Source organism: Ictalurus furcatus, chromosome 14 (genome assembly GCF_023375685.1).
Source record: "Ictalurus furcatus strain D&B chromosome 14, Billie_1.0, whole genome shotgun sequence".
In the NCBI taxonomy this organism is placed as follows: Eukaryota; Metazoa; Chordata; class Actinopteri; order Siluriformes; family Ictaluridae; genus Ictalurus; species Ictalurus furcatus.
Window position 1 is genome coordinate 4,782,466 of NC_071268.1, and position 22,906 is coordinate 4,805,371.

At 41.4% G+C, this 22,906-nt stretch overlaps 2 protein-coding genes across 2 annotated transcripts in view; both read right to left on the reverse strand.

The window, feature by feature from the left end:
- Positions 1–13,604, reverse strand: part of sin3aa (SIN3 transcription regulator family member Aa) — a 30,283-nt gene extending 16,679 nt beyond the window's left edge. Inside the window, exons 1-5 of the mRNA XM_053642045.1 lie at positions 13,166–13,604; positions 5,727–5,938; positions 4,196–4,378; positions 3,405–3,511; positions 3,019–3,304 (exon numbers count right to left, since the gene is read on the reverse strand). Coding sequence (XP_053498020.1) covers positions 3,019–3,304; positions 3,405–3,511; positions 4,196–4,378; positions 5,727–5,906 — 756 coding nt within the window. The 5' untranslated portion in view covers positions 5,907–5,938; positions 13,166–13,604. The remainder of the gene's footprint in view (positions 1–3,018; positions 3,305–3,404; positions 3,512–4,195; positions 4,379–5,726; positions 5,939–13,165) is intronic.
- A 2,194-nt stretch (positions 13,605–15,798) lies between these two features.
- Positions 15,799–22,906, reverse strand: part of ptpn9a (protein tyrosine phosphatase non-receptor type 9a) — a 37,348-nt gene continuing 30,240 nt past the window's right edge. Inside the window, exons 12-13 of the mRNA XM_053642046.1 lie at positions 21,224–21,431; positions 15,799–18,489 (exon numbers count right to left, since the gene is read on the reverse strand). Of these exons, the coding sequence (XP_053498021.1) occupies positions 18,302–18,489; positions 21,224–21,431 (396 nt within the window). The 3' untranslated portion in view covers positions 15,799–18,301. The remainder of the gene's footprint in view (positions 18,490–21,223; positions 21,432–22,906) is intronic.

The window sequence follows — 22,906 nt, forward strand, 5'->3', positions numbered from 1 at the left end:
AGAGGAGAGGCGTATAAAAATATTCATTTGTTGGGATTGAGTAAGAAATAAAACACGACGTGGCGTACTGTGATGTGATGCAGTCAGATGCAAGACCTTTTGCTGATTGTTTTCCAATAACTGCATGTCCTCAAGTGTCTTAGTTCTCTTAAACCATACCTTTAGCGTCAACCTTTAGCATTTTCCTTTATAAGCCTAAAGACTTTCCTGTGGTGGAAAATGTAAAGCTAGCGTTTTACCTCTCGCTTTTAGAAAGACTCCTTCCAGAAATTTTAAATAAACATCTCCTCAAAGAAAACGTCTCCGTGACAACAAGCAAGGGTTCTTATTTTTCAGTTTATTATGTGAAGTAAAAAGTAACTAATGTATCTGGACCTTAGTAATACCGAATACAATCCCTGGCTCTGGAACAGTTCTAGAGAAAGTAAATAATTCTAGATCGTATGACATGGAATACTTCAATAAACTATTCAAAGCTACAAGTAGGACTCTGTTTTTATTTTATTTTTCTCCAACTTGGATTTATTTTGTGTGATTTGGATGTTTACATTTGTTACGACCCGGTCTGGGTTGGCGAGACCAGGATTGCGTTTGCGTTGTTTTTTTTTTTTCCTTCATTTTTATTCTCACTTTATATATATGTATATATATACACACACACTGAAGAAATGACACTTTGCTACAATGTAAAGTAGTGAATGTACAGCTTGTGTAACAGTGTAAATTTGCTGTTCCCTCAAAATAACTCAACACACAGCCATTAATGTCTAAACCGCTGGCAACAAAAGTGAGTACACCCCTAAGTGAAATTACGTAGCGCGCGTGTGCGTGTGTTTTATCTCCATTTCGGATCTTGTGGTGTACGCCTGTGCATTACAGCAGACCAGCATGACCTCACACACAGCCAGGCCCAATGATAAGGGATTTTTTGCACGCTTGTTCACGTTTTTCTGCTATCTGAAGGTTAGTGCTACGTTTAGACATTTTGAGCCATTTCAGAGTAGTGCTTTGTCAAAAATTATTGATTTATTGATTCTGAAAAGTTGAAATGGTACTAATACTCATTTTGCGCAGTAGTGATTCCATCCACATGGTTTCCTGCCACTCATGTTTTCTCACACACACACACACACACACACACACACACACACACACACACACACACGGTAGAGCAGCCCAGACTCCTTTCGTTTACAGTGCACGGGAACAGCACTTTTAGCTAAAATGGAAATTGCAGCAGGTTTAAACTGAAAACAAAGCAAACAGCAGGAGTTCCTTCTGGAAATACTTTGGCTTCCAGGCAAATGAGGACGACAAGCCAAAGGACATATAGCATGACTATATTGTCGCACTAAGAGCCATAATCACCGCTAAGCTAACGTCATGCAACTGTAAAGCATTCAATGGCCGAGGTATTTTAGTTTTCGACAGCTGAGTGCTCCAGATGTTTATTAAAATTGAAGCATTGGGTTATTAAGGTTGCTGGAACAAACCGATGTGCTGCCATTTTTTCCTCTGCACTTCCTGTGCGAACCTGAGCCTCGCTTTAGTTTCTCGCTTTAGACAAACACTCAAACACAAGACTCACGTGAACAACTCAGAGTTAACGTGCTAATGCGGGCAAATGTTTTAAATAATCGCAGTTGGTGTGAGTAGTCGTCATTATGAAAACGCTGTTAATATGAATATATTTATTTGAAAAAAAATTACTTCTCGTTAAATAACTATATTAAAAAATTATAAAAGTTAATAAGAACAACAACAACAAGAACAACAATAATAAAAGTAGACATCAACAGTACATGCAAGTTTAAAAAAGTGTGTCTTGATTTGAGCTTTAAAAATGCCAAAGGTCTGAGCTTCCCTAAGTTCGAGAGGAAGAGAGTTCCACAGTGAGGGAGCAGAGACAGAAAAAGCCCCGTCACCCGTAGATTTTAAGCGGGTTTGTGGAGCAGTTAACAGATTACACTGTGTGGAGCGCAGACTGTGATTTGGGGTGTAAGGAATTAATAAAGCAGATAAATAATGATAAGTCTTACTTTCATCACTTCAACATGTTGAGGGACTTTTAATGCAGAGCAACAGAAACTAAACCGCTGCGTCAAGGTGCAGCTGTTTGTTTAGTGAACTGAAGCTCTGCTCAGTAATACCGGAGTTTGAAGAACCGAACTCTAACAAAGGCACCACAGGCCTAAAATTCGAGATGGTCAGGATTACTATTCAAAATGGTGGACCGGCTATCGGAGAAAACGTACCGGATACGGGATCCTATAACAAACAGCTAAAATTGGAATCGGACCTGAAATTACATTTTTGAACAGGAAATGTTTATTTTATACACACTTTATATGATTAATGTATTATTATTGAATGGAAGTGATTTTTGCTTGGAAGTTTACTTCAGTTAAAAATCATCATCATCATCATCATTATTATTTTTTTTAAAGCTTGGAGATCGGAATCGACTGATACTCGAGGTTTTAGTATCGCTATTGGAAAAGAAAAAGCGATATCCTGTAGAGGTTGAGCGATTGATCGATTCTGCTGATTAATCATCACTGTAAACCGATTAAGGCTGCAACTAACGATTATTTTCATAATCGATCAATCGTCCGATTCTTTTTCGAATAATCAGATTTTTTTCGAATAATCAGATTTTTTTCCCACTGCACTTTTTTTGTTTAATTAAGATAAAATCCACAAACTAAGTTTTACAAATATAAATTTCAGAATAAAACTTAACATTAAGACAACTTAATTCATGTTTTAATCAGACATTACAGATCTTACCTGTGCTACACTGTGAATCGCCGCATCTACACTGCGAGTGAGGAGCGACGCCGCGTTACAAATACAGCACTTACAGATCGCTCCCGTTATAATAAACGACAGAATTCACACTGCAAGCGCGAAAATACAGCATATAACCACAACAAACTTGAACTGAATGTTATTTTCTTCCTACTGTTCCACCTCTAAGTGCACGAGACAGACACACACATGCGAGACTAGTACTACCTTGTTCTTCTGTGAAGGCTGTGTGGAGGGAGCAGTGCCTGTACTGGAGGCTTGTGCAGTCAGATGGCTCTGGTGCGGTGCTGGACTTGTCAGGGGGATGTTCTGCACCGAGATACCGTGTGGTGTGATGTGGTGGATCTGCCCCGGCGTGGTGACGTTCACCAGGTCGTTGGTCTGCACCTCGATTTTGTATCCAGGCGGCAGAAAGGTGTTGAAGCCCATGATGAGGTCGGGGTGACCCTTAAAGAGCTGGGACACTCGACTGATCACACCCGGAGTGTCAATACTACACGAGGGTGGAGAGGAGGGGAAAAAAAACTTGATTCATAAATACTTCAATAATAATAATAATAATAATAATAATGAATAAAACAACTGATCTTCACCTCTGAGACTTAAACTCTTTCATGATATCCAGAAAATCATTGTAAACCTGTGGCTGACTTCCAAACTGCAGCTTCACTTGGTCCAGGTAGGACAGGGCGTCCTCCACCTGCAAAACAACAAAAGAGGAGTTTTTACACGTTTGTTTGTTTTCCTTGCACAAACGTCACACATCTGTACCTTTTTCGCTCGGATATGTAGATGACTTGTAAACATCATAAAAAATAAAACAATAAAAAAAAAACAACACACTCACCCTTTTGAACAATAAAGTACAATAAGTGCTAAAAACTTCATTTAAAATCCTTTTTCAACATTATGATTCGATAATAAACATAAAAATGTTGTTGTTTACAACTCATAAAATGATGCATTCCAAGATCTTCAGTTCACGTCAAACATCAGAACGAGGGCAGAAACGTGATCTCTGTGACTTTCAGCGTGGCACGGTCGTGCTGGTTTGAATAATCTCGGAAATTCCTGATGACCTGAGATTTTGTCTAGTGTTTATACAGAACGCACAAAGCTCCAGACTAACGACGTCCCGTCATCCCAGGGACGGTAAAAAAATAATGTACAGGACAATGCGTCCTTGCTCTGTGCTCAGGGACACGGTCATGCTGGAACAGGTTTGGGCCTCTCAGTTCCAGTGAAGGAAAAGTGCAACGCTACAACATGCAAGTTTGTGGAGCAGTTTGGAGAAGGCCCACATATGGCAGTGATGATCAGGCTTCCACATACTTTTGGCCATATAGTGTAGATTCATGGTCAGAGTCTCCACTTGTAGTCTTACCTTGAGTCTCTGGAACTGCTGCTGGCCGGGTGCAGAGGCAGTGGGGTTGGGTGGGTGACCGTGACTCTGGACCAGCGCAGGGCCGTGTGGTTGTACAGCAGAGTTGTGGTGATGGGAGCTGCTGTGGGCAGCAGGGTTTGGAGCATGGCCATGACCTCCAGAGCTCTGAGCCACAGCAGGAACCTACAGAGAACCACCACAAAACACACCAGTAGTAAGCCAAAGCTTACTTGGACTCTTGGGACTCAGAGTTGTCATGCTTTTACTATTTTATTACAGTAAATGCAAACAGAATTATTGCAGTATCAAGTTCTGTTTTTTTTTCATTGCCGCCTGATAGACTAACACACTGCTGGATTTCTGTCTGCACGGCTCTCGTCATTGGGCTGCACTATAACGCCCTGGCTGTGCTGCATAGGCTTGAGACGACCGACGATAGCAACGGGAATTGCAGATTCTATCGTGATGTCTGTCAAGTCGGACAATTTCAATGTCTGTCGAAAAACACGACGTCTGCGGCTTTAAGACTGACAAAAACAATCTGTGTTGTATTTCGGAATATGCGTTTCCTTTTCCGCTATTTTGTAGAACCGTAATAACCTGCTGTCTGACTTCGGAGTGGAGCAACAAAACATCTTTCTCTGATGAATCTCGTCTTCCCTGATCCGTGCTGCCAGAGAGGTAAAGCCGTCAGTGTGTTCGTTCTCAAAACATGAACAGGGGTTTAAATTAAGAAAATGAAACAGTGTTGTTAATCAGGGCAACTTCACTATACAGTGAGAGATTGGGAATGTCGCGCATAACAGAGTGACTGGGAATGTTGTGTCTAATTGAGTTATTGGGAATGTTGTGCGTAACTGTGTGATTGGGAATGTGCGTAATGGAGTGGTTGGGAATGTTGCGCTTAACTGAGTGATTGGGAATGTTGCGTGTAACTGAGTGATTGGGAATGTTGCGCGTAACTGAGTGATTGGGAATGTTGTGCATAATGGAGTGATTGGGAATGCTGTGTGTAATAAATTACTGTTATGCATAATTGAGTAATTGGGAATGTTGTGCATATTTGAATGACTGTAATTGAGTGGTTGGGAATGTTGCGCGTAACGGAGTGATTGGGAATGTTGCGCGTAATTGAGTGATGGGGAATGTTGCGCGTAATGGAGTGGTTGGGAATGTTGTGCGTAACTGAATAACTGTAATTGAGTGATGGGGAATGTTGTGCGTAATGGAGTGGTTGGGAATGTTGTGCGTAATGGAGTGGTTGGGAATGTTGCGCGTAACAGTGATTGGGAATGTGCATAATTGAATGACTGTAATTGAGTGATGGGGAATGTTGTGCGTAATGGAGTGGTTGGGAATGTTGTGTGTAATGGAGTGATTGGGAATGTTGTCCGTAACGGAGTGATTGGGAATGTTGTGCGTAACTGAATGACTGTGTGTAATGGAGTAATTGGGAATGTTGTGCATAACTGAGTTAATGCTGTGTGTGTTGTGCGTAACTGAGTGTCGCGTGTAGCTGTGTTGCGTGTACCTGGTAGCTCTGGGGTACAGGGTACTGAAGGCCAGAGGTGGGCTGCACGTTGTCAGTCACAGCCTCGTACACCGCCGGCGCTGGAGCCAGAACCCTGTGCTGGAAGCCTTCGGGGCCTCCTGGAAGTCTGCGCTGCTGTGCCGCAAAGCCCGCGTCCTGATCATCCAAACGCCGCTTCATTCTGAACTCATACTCAGGGGGGGCACTAAGACCTGCGGGTGGCACCACAAACTCAGTAACCCTGGACTGGGGTGACCACTGAACTGTCAGACTTATCTCTAACCTCATCCGTTACATATCAACAACAGAACAAAAACATGATCTTAAACTTGTACTTTATTAGACGTTGTTCTATTGAACACACAGCGGCTGAATCGGATGCGAGCCAGAGATCACTGAGAATGTCCAGTGTTCCAGGCCAGGTGGAGTAGGAGCTTTACCTGTAAGATCGAAACCTGACTTCATGTAAACACTGGAGTCACACAACTGCACTATTAGAGCATGTAGCATCAGCACAGCTATAGAAGGGGTGTATTTATTTATAATCGCACTATCCGGTGTCACCCAGATGAGGACGGGTTCCCTTTGAGTCTGGTTTCTCTCAAGGTTTCTTCCTCAGGTCGTCTCAGGGAGTTTTTCCTTAACTGCCACCGTTGCCTCTGGCTGCTCATTAGGGATTTAAAAATGTACACATACTAATTTGATATATTTCTGTAAATCTGCTTTGGGACTATGTCCAATGTTAAAAGCGCTATTCAAATAAAACTGAATTTAAATTGAATTCAGACAAGATTTGGATTAAGGTGAACCTGCGGTAGTTAAAAACAAACAAACAAACAAACAAACAAACAAATAAAAAACGACAAAAGCAACTCCACTGCACATTTACACTACCGATCAAAAGTTTACACACACTCATTCTTATTTATTTAATTCTCCACATTTTAGAATAGTAATAAAGTCATTAAAACTCTGGAGTAACACAGATGGAACTATGGGAATTAGGTCGTGATAAAAAATCCCAAATAAATCAAAATAATTGAATATTTTATCATCTTCAAAATCAACGCCCTTTTCGCCAAGAATTTCCAGAAATGTATTCTTGGCATTTTCTCGACTGATTTCTTGAGGAATTTCCCCGAGATGCTTTTTAAACAGTATTAAAGGAGTTCACACCGACGCCGGACTCTTATCGCCTGCTTTTCGGAATATTTCACTCCGAGACGTTAGTTTTAAAAACATTTTTTGTAAATAAAATGTTAGTTTTCTAATGAAAGAAATGAACACGTCGGCAGGATTATATTTTTATCTACGACACCGATTTCACACGTTTAATCACACACCTTCAGATCAAAAGCTTTTTGTGCAACCATGGGTTTTAAACTCCTTAAAGCCATTTGTGTTCTTGCTTGAAAAGCTCTCTATTCCTATGTTCTCATGAATGTTGTGCACAGAACCTGGAAGAAATCTGCATAGACCACAAGTGTAGAACTCCAAACTCCAAGAGTTAAAGTTCAGAACCACCAAACAGCGGATATTTACCTTTCCAGAAATGACTCAGTCATCTTCAGGCTTTCGTTCACGACTCGCAGAAACTACAAGCACGACAAAACACTTCGACCATCTTTTAATTCCACCAGTACATCGTGCCGTCGGGTCGGTGTTTAAACCGGGTCATGACGATGCACTAAAGCCACGATACCAGACCTGTCCTGATATAAGCTTCACGAGACATGAATAAAATATACATCTCAATACGTTTATTCTGTCACGACGACAAAGAGAGACGCAACATCATAGCGACAGACACGCTGTATCGTAAGAAATGTAAATCAGGATTTATAATACAAGGTGTAAATTCCTTGTGTTTACTATTAACACCTCATTTAAATCTTTTTCACCATCGGTTGTGTATTTCGTGGCCTTTTTAAAACTGCCACATCTACCAGTGCAACTGTACTGATCAGGAAAACAATGGAGATCTTATTTCTATATTTCACCATTCGACTGAAATACGTTTCTACTTACGACACTTTCAGAACAACACACCACCAGCTTCTGAATCATTTCTAGACACGAGTGTGACTCGCATCAAGCACGTTTCAGAAAAAGGATTGAAACCAGAAACCCGGGCGGACGTACATATGGCGGTTGACGGTGGGGGGGAGGAGCCATGCGATACGTCCCGCCATTACTTCCTGTTTCAGCGGACACGGCGTCAACACATCGGATAACGCTGCGCATTTCAAAGCACTTCATGGGGACTTTAGGCATTGTAATAAACCTAAAATAGAAAATACACATTACAACTGTAAAGGTGTACTACAAAATTAACATTAAATCAGCAGTTAGTAAATACTACTTTTGGGGGGGGGGGGGGCGCCGGGGGGACACATCAGCACTACACCCACGATGTCTCTGAAAATTGTATTTATGGTGATTAGGATGTTTTACCATCATATCGCCCAGCCAGAATCTACTCCTATTTGGAAATCATGAATTCAGTGACTGCAATTCTGTAATAGTTCTAATGTCTAAAATGAGATCCCCGCTGTAATCGCCGTGGTTACTAAACACACTGAGCGGTACTGGCAGGTGGTTCCCTTTCAGGTTCAGTGTCTGGTTCATTAAAAACAAACAAACAAAAAAACCCAGAGATGATAAAGATTTTAGTATCTTAGGTGTTGCAGATGTTCCTCCTTCAGCACGTGAACCAAAAACAGTCTGATGGTTAAATGTTCTGACTAGAGCTGCAACAACTAATCAACAAAATCGATAATAATCAAATATGAAAATCATTGTCAATGAATGTCATTATGGATTAGTTGGTCTGCGCGCGGCACGGGGTGTGTTTACTCTTTACGTTACTTCTGTTCAGAAAACACGCTTTGGAGAGTAAATACTAAAGTTGTGTCCCAATGAAGTACTATACACTTACACTATGCACTATGTAATCTACTGTCTAGTGTGTGAATTTTAGAAAGGTAATATCATCTCAAATATAACACTAGCGGTTTTTTTACTAACCTGAAGTATAAGCCGCTTCCTAGTCGACGGCACATGACGTCATACGCACGTAATGCGACGCTGCTAGCTTTAGCGGATACCCAGAGTCACCGGCAGCGACTTTCTTCAGTTTACTGTTTATATCAACGTTACCTTTTATTCCCAACATGACCTCAGTCCTCATCAGAGGGAGGAGAAATCATCACGTGACTGAGGAAGAAAGTCCTCTAAGGCAGGGAATATTTTAAATTAAACACCGTGGAGATCAAACAGTGCTGCACGAGCACAAACATATTTATATCCAAAATGCTCCTCTGTGTGAGAGGGGCAGGGGAAACTGGTGCGAGTTGCTTAAAAGGTTTAGTTTAATTTAAGTTTCTTGTCATTATATGCTGTATTTTGCGCGCTTGCAGTGTAACTTATGTCGTTTATTATAATGGAAGTGATGTGTTAGTAACGAGGCCGCGTTGCTCCTCACGCGCGGTGTACCTGCGCTGATACACAGCGTAGCGTGAGTAAGATCTGTAATGTCTAATTAAAACACTACGACCAAAAGTAAACACAAGTAAAATAATGTCTAAAGACAGCGGGTAACAGAAACTTGTATATATAGGTATATATAATATACACACATATATATATTATAAGTATACTATATAACAGTATGTGTGTGTTATTTTTTAATGGATGCAAAAAAAGCACCGAATTAAACTACAGTCCTAAATGAATAATATATATTCTGGTGTGTATGTGTGTGTGTGTCTTTTCAGTCTTATATAATTGGACAAAGAGATGTGTAAAGTTTTATTCTGAAGTTTATATTTTAACTCAGTTTGGGGGTTTTATTTAAAATAAATAAAAAAGGGTACTGAAAGCCCCCCCCCCCCGTTAATCGAAAAATAATCGGCCAACTAATCGATTACGAAAATAATTGTTAGCTGCAGCCCTAAAATTGCCTTACTGACTGCCTTACTGACTTTCAATTCTGTGTTTATACACATCGCAGTCATACGCCGCACCTTGCTGCTGTTCTTCCCAATCCTGACACCTGCTGGGTCACCTGACATGTGACCTTCTTCACCTTCACCACAGACCCTCTTCACCTTCACCACAGACCCTCTTCACCTTCACCACAGACCTTCCTCACCTTCACTCAGGAGCATGCAGATTTGTAGAAAAACCAACAAAACTGTACAATAAAGAAGCACTGCAAAGACTTTATAACTTTCCTGCTTAAAAGACTCGTTTGACATCCTTTACACGTGACGTGAGATCAAAACATCGGCAACTTGCAGACTTTTTGGTCACAACCTGATGTGCTACATGATGGTTTCCTTTAACTAGCAGCCCAAATCTACAACTTTCAGTCTAGTTCAATATGTTTCTAACTGAAACACAGGGCTAAGCAGCACACTGGGGTCTTTGCCCTTTGACTAGTACGCTGTACTTTATATAGGGTTGAGCGCTCTGTAAAATGATCCTAGTGTATAGTTTTGCTATGACTTTCACACAGAAAGCTGAGAATGCATGTGTGTGTGCCTCCTCATTGTGCAGCGTGTCTCTCACACACACCTGCTTCATACTCATCACACCACCAGCAAGATTATGTTAGGTGTAGGAGTGTGTGAGGAGGACAAATGTCAGGCTGGAGTTTTGCTCCCTTGCCTTGTGGACACACAGGAGGCGTGCTGCAGAGCTGAGCATTACGCCATTGTGCTGCTTGCACGCGCGCGCGCGCATACACACACACACACACCCCTAACCAAGGCGCCTCCTCCCTCTCTCTCTCTCTCTCACACACACACACACACTCAGGTCTCGTTTGGACAACAAACTTGTAACCTTACTTTGAGATTTACCCCAAGCTCGTGAGCTTGATCTACAGCGCGTGCACAAGCAGCACAACCAAAACACATGTCTGACGTAATCCCTCATTCACCAGAGTAGTTCAGTGTGTTGTGTTGTTTTTCTTTGTGTGTTTGTGTTGTGTTTTATCCGCCCCCTCCCGCCGCCCCAAGGCCTGTCACAGAGCTCAAACCAAACACTAAAAACACACCAACAAACCCTGAACAAGCGACGTTACATGAGCTTAGCATTCTAGCTAACAACTCACATACGCACGCGCACCCGCGCGCGAACACACAAACAAAGACCAGCTCGCGGATTTGTATGCACGAACACACTAGTTTGATTTTTATTTACTTAGTTGAACATAAGCTCCGTGATGACCCGTGTGTCCTGGGAGCGAGCTCGACTACTGAGTTATAGTGCAGATTTCAGAGTAGGCGCAGTAGCCACATGCACACAGAGAGAGCTAGCGGCTTAAACACTCACGCACGCGCACATCTCACACACACCGAGTATTAATCTTCAGTGAAAAGCCTTGAAGAGACGATATTTGTAAAAATAAATAAATTAATAAATAAATGTCCTCTGATTCTGTCCGAACAAACCCCAGACAGAGAACAGTACACACTCACCTCCTGGGTAGTTGCTACGCTAGTCGAGTTGCTGTTGAGCTTCACACCGCGACTTCAAACAAAAATCCCAATCAACTTATAACTATTTCGATACTAAAACAATGGTGCGTGTGTATGTCTGTGCTGCCGGTTCCGAACGCATGCTCTCAATAAAACGCTACATCGGGTTAAATATTTAAAAATATAATGATAATAATAATAACCAATACAAGAAAATTGACCCCAAAAAATTCCCTTCTGAAAACAACCCCAGTAGAGCTTTTTTTCTCAAGAGGCGTGGCTTTTTCCTTAACACCCGCCCAAAGAGGATACGATTGGCTCCGGATTAGAAGGCGCTACACGAATCGCTCTCATTGGACGGTTTGAACGTCACTCATATGAATAGCTGTCTACGGGTTCATCCCACAGCCGCCATTCAGACTCTCACCTCTCTCACACACACATATATATTTCAAGTTTAAAACCAAGATATCATTTATATTAGAAATCTCAAAGACTTCAAAGTGTATAAAATTACAAATTATTCTGTTTCCAACTCCCGATGAAACGTTTTTAATTTATTTGAAGCAATGTGCGCGTGCGAGTGTGTGTGCGCGCGTGTGTGTGTATTGGCCGCTTGTTTGGTTGCTAGGTTTCCTACCACGACGTTTTATCGCACATTAAACTCGATAATACTGTGCAGGATGAATATTCATTCAGCTAAACTAGGTCAAACTCTCTTTTGTATGTAATTACTGAGCATGTAACTTCCTGAAATTATTTTCACACGTGACTCTACCCTAAGTATGTTTTAGCCATTGCCTACGTTTTACATACTACTATAGGTGAACCTCGAAAGCGCCCGCCCACTATTTCCCCCCTTTTTAGGTTTTGACCAATCAGAGCACGCGACACTTTTTTTTAAATCAGCCCGCCCCCTAAACGGCGGAACTGCTAAATTAAACGGTCGCCCACCCACGAGGGGCGGGGCTAAACACTTGCCCGGGATTCCGCTTCGGCTCTTATGACTCTGACTGACCAAGTATACGGTCTCGCGCTTTAGCTACTGAGCTAAACGGACGACATTTTGAATATTCGGTCGGTTAATACATAAACAAGGTCGACCACGAATACTTTTATCTCGATGGGAAACGGTCGTAACGAACACAAACGACCGAAAACGCGACATTGACAGTGAGGAAAGATTATCGTTATAATGGGGGGAAAACGAAAAACAAAACAAAAAGCATAGAAGGAAACAATAATAAGTGCGCGCGCGCACACACATACACCAAACGCAGCGTCGCTGTAGACGGTGGATTGGTTCAGATTTATCTAAAAATTCTGGTCATGTCTCCTTTAATAACTAACTAACACACACACACACACACACACACACACACACACACACACAGGTTCACTGCTCTGTCCCGCTGAACAATAGACTCCGAAACGGAATCACACACATTCACACCGCGACGTTTCTGTCTGTATACTGTGTGTGTGTTTTCTTTTCCAAAACCTGACTCCAAAATGGACGATACAAACTAAAGTGAGAGCTTCTTTGTTTACTCCGCATGTTTAAAGAGAGAAACGTCTAACCGACTCGCCACAACAAAACTCCCTCCTCCTCCTCCTCCTCCTCCCTCCTTCTTCTTCCCTCCGTTAACTATCTATCTGTCTATCCCACTGCACGGAGAGAGAGAGCGCAGTTTAAACACAAGGCGGATATTTCCAGGACACTAACATCTTCAGCTCAGAAGAAAAGACAAACAAACGCGACGTTTCCTCTGAATCTCTGTGTGTGTGTTTGTGAGGCAGAACTAGCCACCTTGCTGTCTTATTTTCTCATTACCGAACACAATTCGATGACGGACACGTCGTGTCACAGCTTTCGGATCAGTTAAGTACATTATTCGGCCCGTAAATGACACATGATAAACATTTAGTTGCTCTTGCCCAGCTGTTACGTACCTGGGGAAAAAGAAGCCTCTTACTCCGGATTCGTGTTTGTAACAAAATAGTTGGACACGCCCCTCTGTCTCCTGATTGGTCTACGAGGGCGTTGACGTAATCAAGACTCGAATATGAGCCGCCAAGTACTGACAGGACATTAACAGTGAGGGTGGAAATTCATTCCCTTATACAGGTCTTCACCAGAACCCTGGGTGAATTGGTTATAATGGGGCAGTGATGAGGTAATCACTAAAACATACACGCAACCGAGTTAGTGTAGGTTTCCTCAAAGTTCTAATGGTTCTTCCAGGTCCTCTGGTTTCCTCCAGGTTCTAATATATCCTCCAGGTCCTCTAGCTTCCTACAGATTTTATTGGCTTCCCCAAGTATCTTTAGTTTCCTCTAGGTTCCAACCTCCAAGAAGGTGGATTCATGGCTCTAAACTTACCCCTAGGTGCAAACGACTGTGTGAACTTTGTGTGTGTGCCTGGTGCCCTGGACTGGACTCGCATCCAAGGTATATTTCCATATTGCATCCAGTGTTCCCAGGATTGGCTTCAGATCCACCACACCGCAGACCAGGGTAGAACACTTACTTATGAATCAATGAATATACAGTCAGGTCCATAAGAACACTGTGGCAAAAAGTATGTGGACAGCTGACCATCACACCCATATGTGGTTTTAGAATGTCTTCGTATGCCGCAGAATTACAATTTCTCTTAATCGGAACTAAGTGTTTCTGTGCACAAAGTGAGCTCCATGAAGACGTGGTTTGCCACGTTCAGAGTGGAAGAACTTTTGTCCTGCACAGAACCCTGACCTCAACCCCACTGGAACACCAGCTGCACCCCAAATCCCCTTACTTAACATCACTAATGCTCTTGTAGCTGAATGAACACAAATCCCCACAGCCATGCTCCAACATCTAGTGGAAAGCCTTCCTAAAAGAGTACAGCTCATTATAACAGCAAACAGAGGACTACATCTGGAATGAGATGAGATGGGTGTGATGGTCCATGATGATCGAGTTAAAATTCAATAATGTATGAGCTCAGTGACAGTGAGTACAGTGACTTTTAGCTTTAATTGAAATAGGTATGTGCCTCCAAATTGGGTGAATGGTTAAAAAAAAAAAGTTGAAAACTTTATTAATGTCCATATATTTATGGACATGACTGTACTTGTCTCGCAATAAACCATGAGACATAATATGAAGAAGAAAAGAAGCACTTTCAAAAAAAAAGAAAAACAAAAACACAACACAAAGGCTCAATATGATGAAATGATCTGTTTAATTTCTCTCTCTCTCTTTTTTTTTTAACAGTAACTTGGAATTTAGTTTACAAGAGTCCACTTGTCCCTGAATCAGGGAACAGGACTTCACTCTACACGCCACATTTCAGCACGGCCTCATATTACACCATTATCTCCTTCAAATCAAATGTACTTGGTCATAAATTCAAGTGTTTGACACGTACAAGCAGACAGCATGGCACTACTGATTATATACTTTGATTACATGACCATAACATCATACAAACAAACATGTTACAGAATGAGAAAAAAAAATTATATATATATATATATAAGTAGCTATTTGCAAATGAAGTAGTTTGTTGAGTATAATAGAAAAATAAAGTTGAAAGTTAATTTTTGTGTCCATTGTTTGAAGAACTACTTTTTTCTATACCTTCGTACGCATCCATACAAGTGTTTACAAGACGCTTCACTACAAGCAAATTCAATATGAATTGAGTAGCAAATGGTTTACATACCCAAGAACAAAATACACGATCTTATGAAACTTGACCTGTATCGGAGTTACAAACGTGTGATTAACAGGGAACACTGTCTGATTTTGCACATTGGTCATTTTCCAACTAACTGCACTGTCCACACCACAGTATAAAACATCACATCAGCTATGGAATATGTGGTGTTCTAGTCCTCTTACACAATGTCTGCAGATACAGTGAATGCACACAGTGAGTGAACGCCTGCCTGAAAGTGCTTTTTATATGGTTATACAGAGATGTGAGACCTAAAAGCCATTCTTTTACATCGGTAATATAAAGAACAGCATTTACAAACCACAGCAAAAGGGTGTTTTGTTTTTTTTTACATCAGGAAGTACATCCTGCCCAAAGAAGCAAAGCAGAAGCTGAAGATGGAGTGCATTGCAGTGGCTGTCCAGTCCCACTGGAGAGCCAAGAGCTCCAAAGTGGATGAGTGTTTTTTGTAAAAGGAAAAAACAACTCTCCTACTTTGTAAAAAAGATGCCTACAGGCTGTAAAAACACAGCTTGGTCTCAGATCATGAAAATACCCATCATCAGCTCACAACACGCAGTATTTACATTGTCTGTCATGTGATAAAAAACCTTCAGGTTCTTGACTACATCACCTCCAAAGTAGGTGTCCTTCAAACCCATCGAAATGCCAGACAGGACGTGTTTTATGCCGTGAGCTCGAAACCTAGACACTGACACTTTTACCCGAGATGCTGAATTTGAAAGTGTGGTGCTTACAGTGTGTACAATTTTCAAACATTTCATTTTTTTTCTTCCACATAGTCATACTTTGTACACATTCTTATTCCGATTACGAGTGAGTGCACCAGATGTGTTTGGATGATTGGACATACGGCAGTTGTTTTTTTTTTATTTTAATTTTTTTAGCCTTGCTAATTTATGTGGTGATCATTTGCAGTCTGTGATACATTTGGCCGTTATCTAGAGTCTGCTATTAGTGTCCGAGCGCGTAAATTATAGGCGGATCAGTGGAAGGACAGCAGGACCTAATGAAGCTGAAATAATCAGAAATGGACACTGGTTAAAGGCTCTGGGATACTGATCAGAAGTTCAAGGAGTCCAGAAGATCAAGAGTTCAAGCCTACAGCACTGCTAAGCTACCACTGTTGGGCACTTGAGCAAGGCCCTTAACCCTCATCTGCTCAGGGCCATAAACGTGAATGTAAATGAAATGAAATACAGGTGGAAAACATCTTTATCACTTAAAAATTAAATGAAAAGATTGTTTAGCTTTTTTTTTCCTTTTTAGCCCTGCTGGTGGAATGATATTTACTGCAAATGTCAACTACAATCTTAAACTGGTCTAAATGGTTCACGCAGTTAAAATCCAAAACAAAGCGTCATGGTCTAATATTGTTTTGGAGCTCACTGAATGCATATTGAGTAATAAAGAATAAAAAAAAAGGAACAATTGAAACAATTCAATATTTGCTAATCATAAGCAGGGAGGTCATCAGCAGCACTACTTTGAAATGAAGCGGAGGAAAAAAAGCACAAACGGACTTGAGTTTAGACGACTTGCTGCCTGAAGAGCTTCATAGCATGTTAAAATAATCTCACAGACACCGAAGAGAAGTGTAAACAAACAAACAAAAAAAATCATACATTTTTCATAAATCCACTGGGACAAACATTTGGGTCTCATTTATCAAGCTGGACTCTTGCAAATCGTTTGTAGGAGCACGTGTGTGTAAATCCGCGCAACTAACGTAAACCTCAGCCGATCGGCTTCAGATCGTATCGTGTGCATGGATTACTGCACTTTTATATACGGATTGTGCTCTCAATTTCAATCAGTAGGCATTTCTTTTAATGCTGTGCAACACTTTATTAGAGCCAGCACTAAGTGAGCGATAAGTGAGCGATCTGGTACGTCTCAAGCTGTGATGTGCCGTATACCTCCCTAATGTTCTGCGTGCCAACATCAGGCTTCCTACACACTCCTGCTTTTCCAGCATGGCATCCAGGAGCGTGCTTTGGTGTGTGAGGGATTGTTGGTCAACAGTCGACGAGACGCCTCGCTTTGAATTAAAAAAATAAAAAATAAAAAATTCAGTTTCCCTGTGAGATGTGCTTGGTGTTCATGATCACCTGGGTACAGTACAGTAGATATATTTCCTCCACTTTCACTTAATTCACATCACATTCACCTTTTCTGTCATTCGGTTACTGACTTTGGCCTTTTTAGGAGCTGTTGAACAATATGTATTTTTATTTTATTGGCACAGACGCGGCTCAAAATAACTTCCATTTCTACCTGTGAGAAAGTCTCTTGTAGTTGTTGTTCACTGCCCATTTCAGCGCTCCCCAGCAACTCCCCATTTTACGGCGTTTTGTGGGCGTCAGCAAACTTAAAATCAGCTTTGCCGTGCAGGTGCCCACTCATATTATGGCCGATTTGCCATTATGAAGAAAGTCAGCGTTTCTGAAGCTTTATTTTTATTAAGTTTTATTTCGGTTTTCCCCTTACACAAACTTTTACACACGACTTCAGTAAAAGATTGATAAACGAGGCCCATTGTTTCCTACGGACAGTGTACAGTGAAGCTAGTTTAAGATATAAATATAAAAAAGTTCAAACAAAACCCAGACAACGTATATATTTACCATGGGTAGGTGTGGGAAGCAGTTCATTTGTGAATAGTGCTACATACTCATTGTTAAATACAGTAAATGTAGGTTGAGACTTCAGCCTGTGGGACGCTAACAGGACAGAGGCTCGACACACTGCGTCCAGTGTGAAACTGTAGTCCAGAGGAAGATGACGAGTTCTTCTGAAGCATCAGAACTGATTCAGTGGTGATATCTTCTGACGGAATAAAATCGGCACAGGTCCCTTAACTGAGCTGCGGATCGAAAGTCTCGAGTCCGCAGGGTTTACACAGAGTTTCAAACTGATGCTCTACTTTTTTATATTAATAAATGCAGCCTTTTTGCTGAGAGTAAATAAAAACATTTACTTTTTTTTTTTTTTTTTTTACACATCATTTGTTTATACAGCTAAACGTTACTGGTTTTTTGAGAACGTACGAACATTTGGCCGCGTAGTGAACATCTCTGATTCATACAGCGTTACTAATTAGCTACAAGACACAAACTTACTGAGTCTTCAGTTGGATCCAGCAGAGATTTAGGCCTCTTGGTAATACACCAGTGGCTATGATTGTTATGGCGGTGGCACTTTTTACACATCAGCAATTTTACAAGAGTCCAAAAATACTGTGCTTGGTGTATATGTCAGGGAGATATTTTTTGGGGGAGAAGGGGGTTCGGGGTTCGGGGTCCGTGGCAAATGTTTAAAAATTCCTATTACCAAGCGAGCTGCTGACAGGCTCTGTCTCTCACTGATTAGAGGCCTGTCCGTTACGCTGGGCGTGCTCGAGGATGGCAGTGTGGCAGAAATAATACTGTTCGGGAGTCTGGATGCTGAAGGCGCGCTGCGTTCTCATGCGCCTCACCGTCTGGCACACGTTCAGCGTCCCAACGTCCTGCAGCTGGGACAGACAGATGTCCAAAGCGCAAAATGTACCTTAAAAAAAAAAAAAAAAAAAAAAAAAAAAAAAAAAAAAAAGAGAGAGAGAGAGAAAAAAAAGTCATAAAACTTTTCTATATGATTGAGAGAAAAAACAAAACAATGCCATACCACAGAAGAGACTAAAAACTGTGCCTTATATACACATTTATAACCAGTTTATCATCAGTTTATCATACTGTATGCAGTTGTTGCATGTTTGGCCTTCAAAGTGGCATAAACAGTCTCCACAATATCTCAGATGCATTGCGCAAGAATACGAAACATGTGGACGAAACATGACCAAATGATACGCGCTATGGTTTATGATCCCGGGTCTGACAGCGTTTGATGACATCGAGTGTTATCATCAGGACCGGAACTAGCTGCAAGGACAACGAGGTCTGGATTTTGGTATTTTATAAAAGGTTTCATTCTTTTTTTTTTGTTCTTCACTTTTCACTCGGCATCTCCGGTCGTCAAATTCACCGTGGAAGCGGTGATGTGCTGATAATACGGTGGTAGAAGGTAGCCCACTGCACGGAACGACGACTTATCCCAAAATCAGCAGAACCTTTTAGGATTTAGATCCGCTAAGCTACCAGACTTCTTATTGAAGGCAGATATTAAAGCTTAACATCTTACACAGCCATGATCTAAATATCCAAGTTGATAAAAGAACATGCAAAGTAAATATGAGTGTCTGAGGGCAGCTGTTACGTCTTCGTTACCTCTTGTTGGACTACAAAACATTCATTAGAAGATTTTACAGGGCCAGTGTGTGCTGTGTGTAGTAGGTAAGGTAATCCATATACTCTACGTTTTCATTCAATCTCAAACATTTTATTTGGTGAAGTGAATAGACTTTTGAATACAAATACAATAAGTGTTTGTCACAAATATGGCAACCCAACCGCCACCAGCCTCTGGAACCCAGAGAGCACCTAAGCCCTCTGAAAAGCGTGGGAAAACAAAACCCTGCTTAAACCACACTTAACTAGTTGAATGTTGTTCCCTTATTCTGGTTTATTTCCCTTTTCTTGGGAAGTGAGATCAACAACCATGGATACATACGCTTAAATAATAAATATACTGTATATGTCAAGGGCCTCATTATTTCTGGCTTTGAAAGAGGAGAAAGCCTACGGTTCATAAACCCACAGTACAAACAAGTTCTTACTCAGCCGGTCCTGAACATGTTCAACATGTGCCATAAATCTGACCAGCAGTAATCTTTCACACCTTATACTGCTATATCATACATCACTGAGGACGCAGGTCGAGATCATTTCGAATGGCGCACATTATACAACAGTTAGTCCCGGTCCACTGATCTGATTGGTCGAGCGGTGTTCCAAGAGTGCCTATATTTCCTATAACCGCACTGGGACGTTTCACTGCGCGTATCGCTCCGCTCGTCCGCACTTCGCCACGTAAAATTCCACTTCCTAGTTCGAAATGGTTACTGCAGTAGAGTTTGCGACATCATAGAAATTTTGACTTAAAAGATGAAAGCTCGTCAGATGGAGATGAAAAGGAAGACGGGAAGTCCAGTTTTACCGGAAGCACCTTTAACGTGAATGTACAGATCGACGTGAGCTAGCAATCCAGCTAGGTGATGTGCTATGAAGTGAGTGTAGCTTCTTCGGGATGTATTTCTTCTAGCACAGAGATTCTCAGCCTTTTGTAACTAAACCCTTCCCCCCCAAGCCACCCCTATCATGAGCCCCCCACCCCAACCATATTGGAGGAGACCAGGTATAATGATCTATTCATTCTATATATAATCTATATACATATATAACCTAATCTATAATCTGTTTTTGATAGATACATTTTGGTTTGCTTTTGTGTTTGTACTTATAACTTTTATGGTTTTTTAAAATAACTTTTATGAGTTTTATAAAACTATTATAAAATATAAAGTATAAAAAAACCTTTATATAACGGACAGGTGTGGAACTTGAATGATCAAAATGTTTCTGAACACTATAACTACTTTGAACGAGAACTAGGCTGTGATAACGTACTATTTTACATGTAAAACACGTTGCATTGCATTCGTCTTGCGTTCTAAAAAACATTCACATACGAATGATGTAAATTGGGAGGAAGCTCGTGTCTCGTTATCCATGACGTTGTTAGATCTCCAGCTCTCAGTCACTCACTAACAGAGCAGACAGAGAGAGGTGAGAGTGCAGCGGGAAAGCAAGACCTCGCGCTTGCAGGACAGTACTGCTGACATTTGGAAAGTCGCTAAAGGGGTCTGAAAAGTCACTAATGCAACACTGGTCTGCACTGACCGCTAGATAAAAGGCAGCTAAGCTCCGCCTCTCCCCAGCAAAAAGAAAATACAGAGGGAGAAAGAACGCAGAGTTTTTCCATTTATGCACATTAAATTTGAAAAGTAATAAAATGCACCGAGAACCCAAATGATTCCCTGTCTGTGTTTTTTTTTTCTTGAAAACAATTTGCGCCCCCCTCCGATCTCTCCGCACCCCCCGGGTTCAGAACCACTGATGAAATGGAGCAAAAACAAACAGAACATTCGGCCATATTGCATCTGAAATGTCGCTTTACTGGATATTAATTTTTTGTTCACAGAATTGTTGTACAAAAGCGATATCACACGATCAAGGTGTAGCTACAGCACTACAGCCGAATCACCACCGATGTTCAGTATAACTGCACTCTTGCCCTGGCGATTTTGTTTAAATGAACAGAAACGTGGCATCAGTAAGCAGGTATTCACCAGTCCTGCCGATGCCTGCGCTGCAGTGGACAACCATCGGTGGACCCAGATGATGACCTCTCCACTGCGAGCCCAGAGCCTTCACTGCCCTCTTCTGCTGTCTCTTCACCGTGCTCAGGAAGTCGAGCAGAGAGAGCGCCGAGGAGGGAACTCCGTAGTCGGGCCAGCTCAGGAACTGAAAGTGGCTCACCTGCCTCTGCTCACACGTCTGAGAAGAACAGAAGCAAAGAAACATCCGATAAAACCAAACGTATACATTATATTACTAACTTTATGCAACTACATCAGATTATATCAAAACAAACCTAAAACGAGACGCACATATTTTACATTACAGCACAATTCTCCGTTCTGATTGGTCTGGTTCAGACTGCAAGGCGTGTCCTAATCCACGTCTGTTTTCTATAACAACAACTTACGCATGTACGGAGTGGCAAGGTTTCGTTGTTGCATTTTTGGGAGGAGTCTCCAGTGTCAGAGCTTGTAACGATCAAATGTATGCTGCATTCGACTTGCATCAGAAGTGGGAAGACGAACCGAGTGATTTTTCGGACTTCCTGTGTTTAAGCTACAAAGTGTATGTGTGAGTGTATGTGTGAGTGTATGTGTGAGTGTGTGTGAGTGTGTGTGAGTGTGTGTGAGTGTGTGTGAGTGTGAGTGTGTGTGAGTGTGTGTTTTTGTGGGGGACGACGACTGTGATGAGTGATGCATCTTTTTCTCCTCAAAACAGAGAACCGTAAAGTCAGTGTTGTGGATTAATCAAGCTGTATGCTGACTAATTTAAAAGAATATTTGTATACACAGTGTACAGTTGCAATCAGAATAACCTCCCCCCCCCACACAAATTGCAAATTAGGTTTAATGTCAAAATGTACAGACTTTCAGCTGTTTGTGATGAACACATCAAACACAAGCAACTGAAATCGTTCACCACAATGAATGCTTCAAGTGGTTTCCCCAAATTCAACTCAAAATGCAACTTACAATGATTTCTCCAGTCTCAAAATATTCCACCCCTTCATGGTAAACCTTCAGTACTTAGTCGAGCACGCTTTTGTTATGACCTGCTGCAAACGAGATGCAGAGGAGACTCTAGTCGAATCAGCCGTGGAGCGGCAACCGTAGCTGTTTGCCGACACGGGAAAGTCTTCAGGACGGAGAACCGAGAGCTTTCGGACGTTTCTATAAGGTTACGCTGCAGTTTTTAAAAATCTGATCAACTTGAAGAGAAACCAAAGAGACGTCGGTAAGAGAATGAACCATTACAACTGCTTAAGAGGAACTGACTAGTTTCTGGGCGTTCTATAACATCAAATGTAACTACAATATGACCAGATTGAAAAGGTATTATGATTTCTTCGCTGTGATGTTATTTTATATATATATATATATATATTATATATATATATATATATATGCCCGCGCGCGTTTTCTCCTCACATGCACTTCAAATCTTTAACCTCTCAAGCCTTCAGAGCAATTAATCAAACAGCTTCATGTGAACACATCAAAGCTTTCCTGAGTCCTTACTCTTTTACTGATTAACTGATTATTATTTCCAGCTGGTCACACATCGCTTTTTCCCCCAATTATGTTCCAACGTTTACAGCAAACAAATGTTTTAAACTTCACACAATCACTCCGTTCACCTTGAATTCCTGAGATCCCAGGAACAAAGGAAAT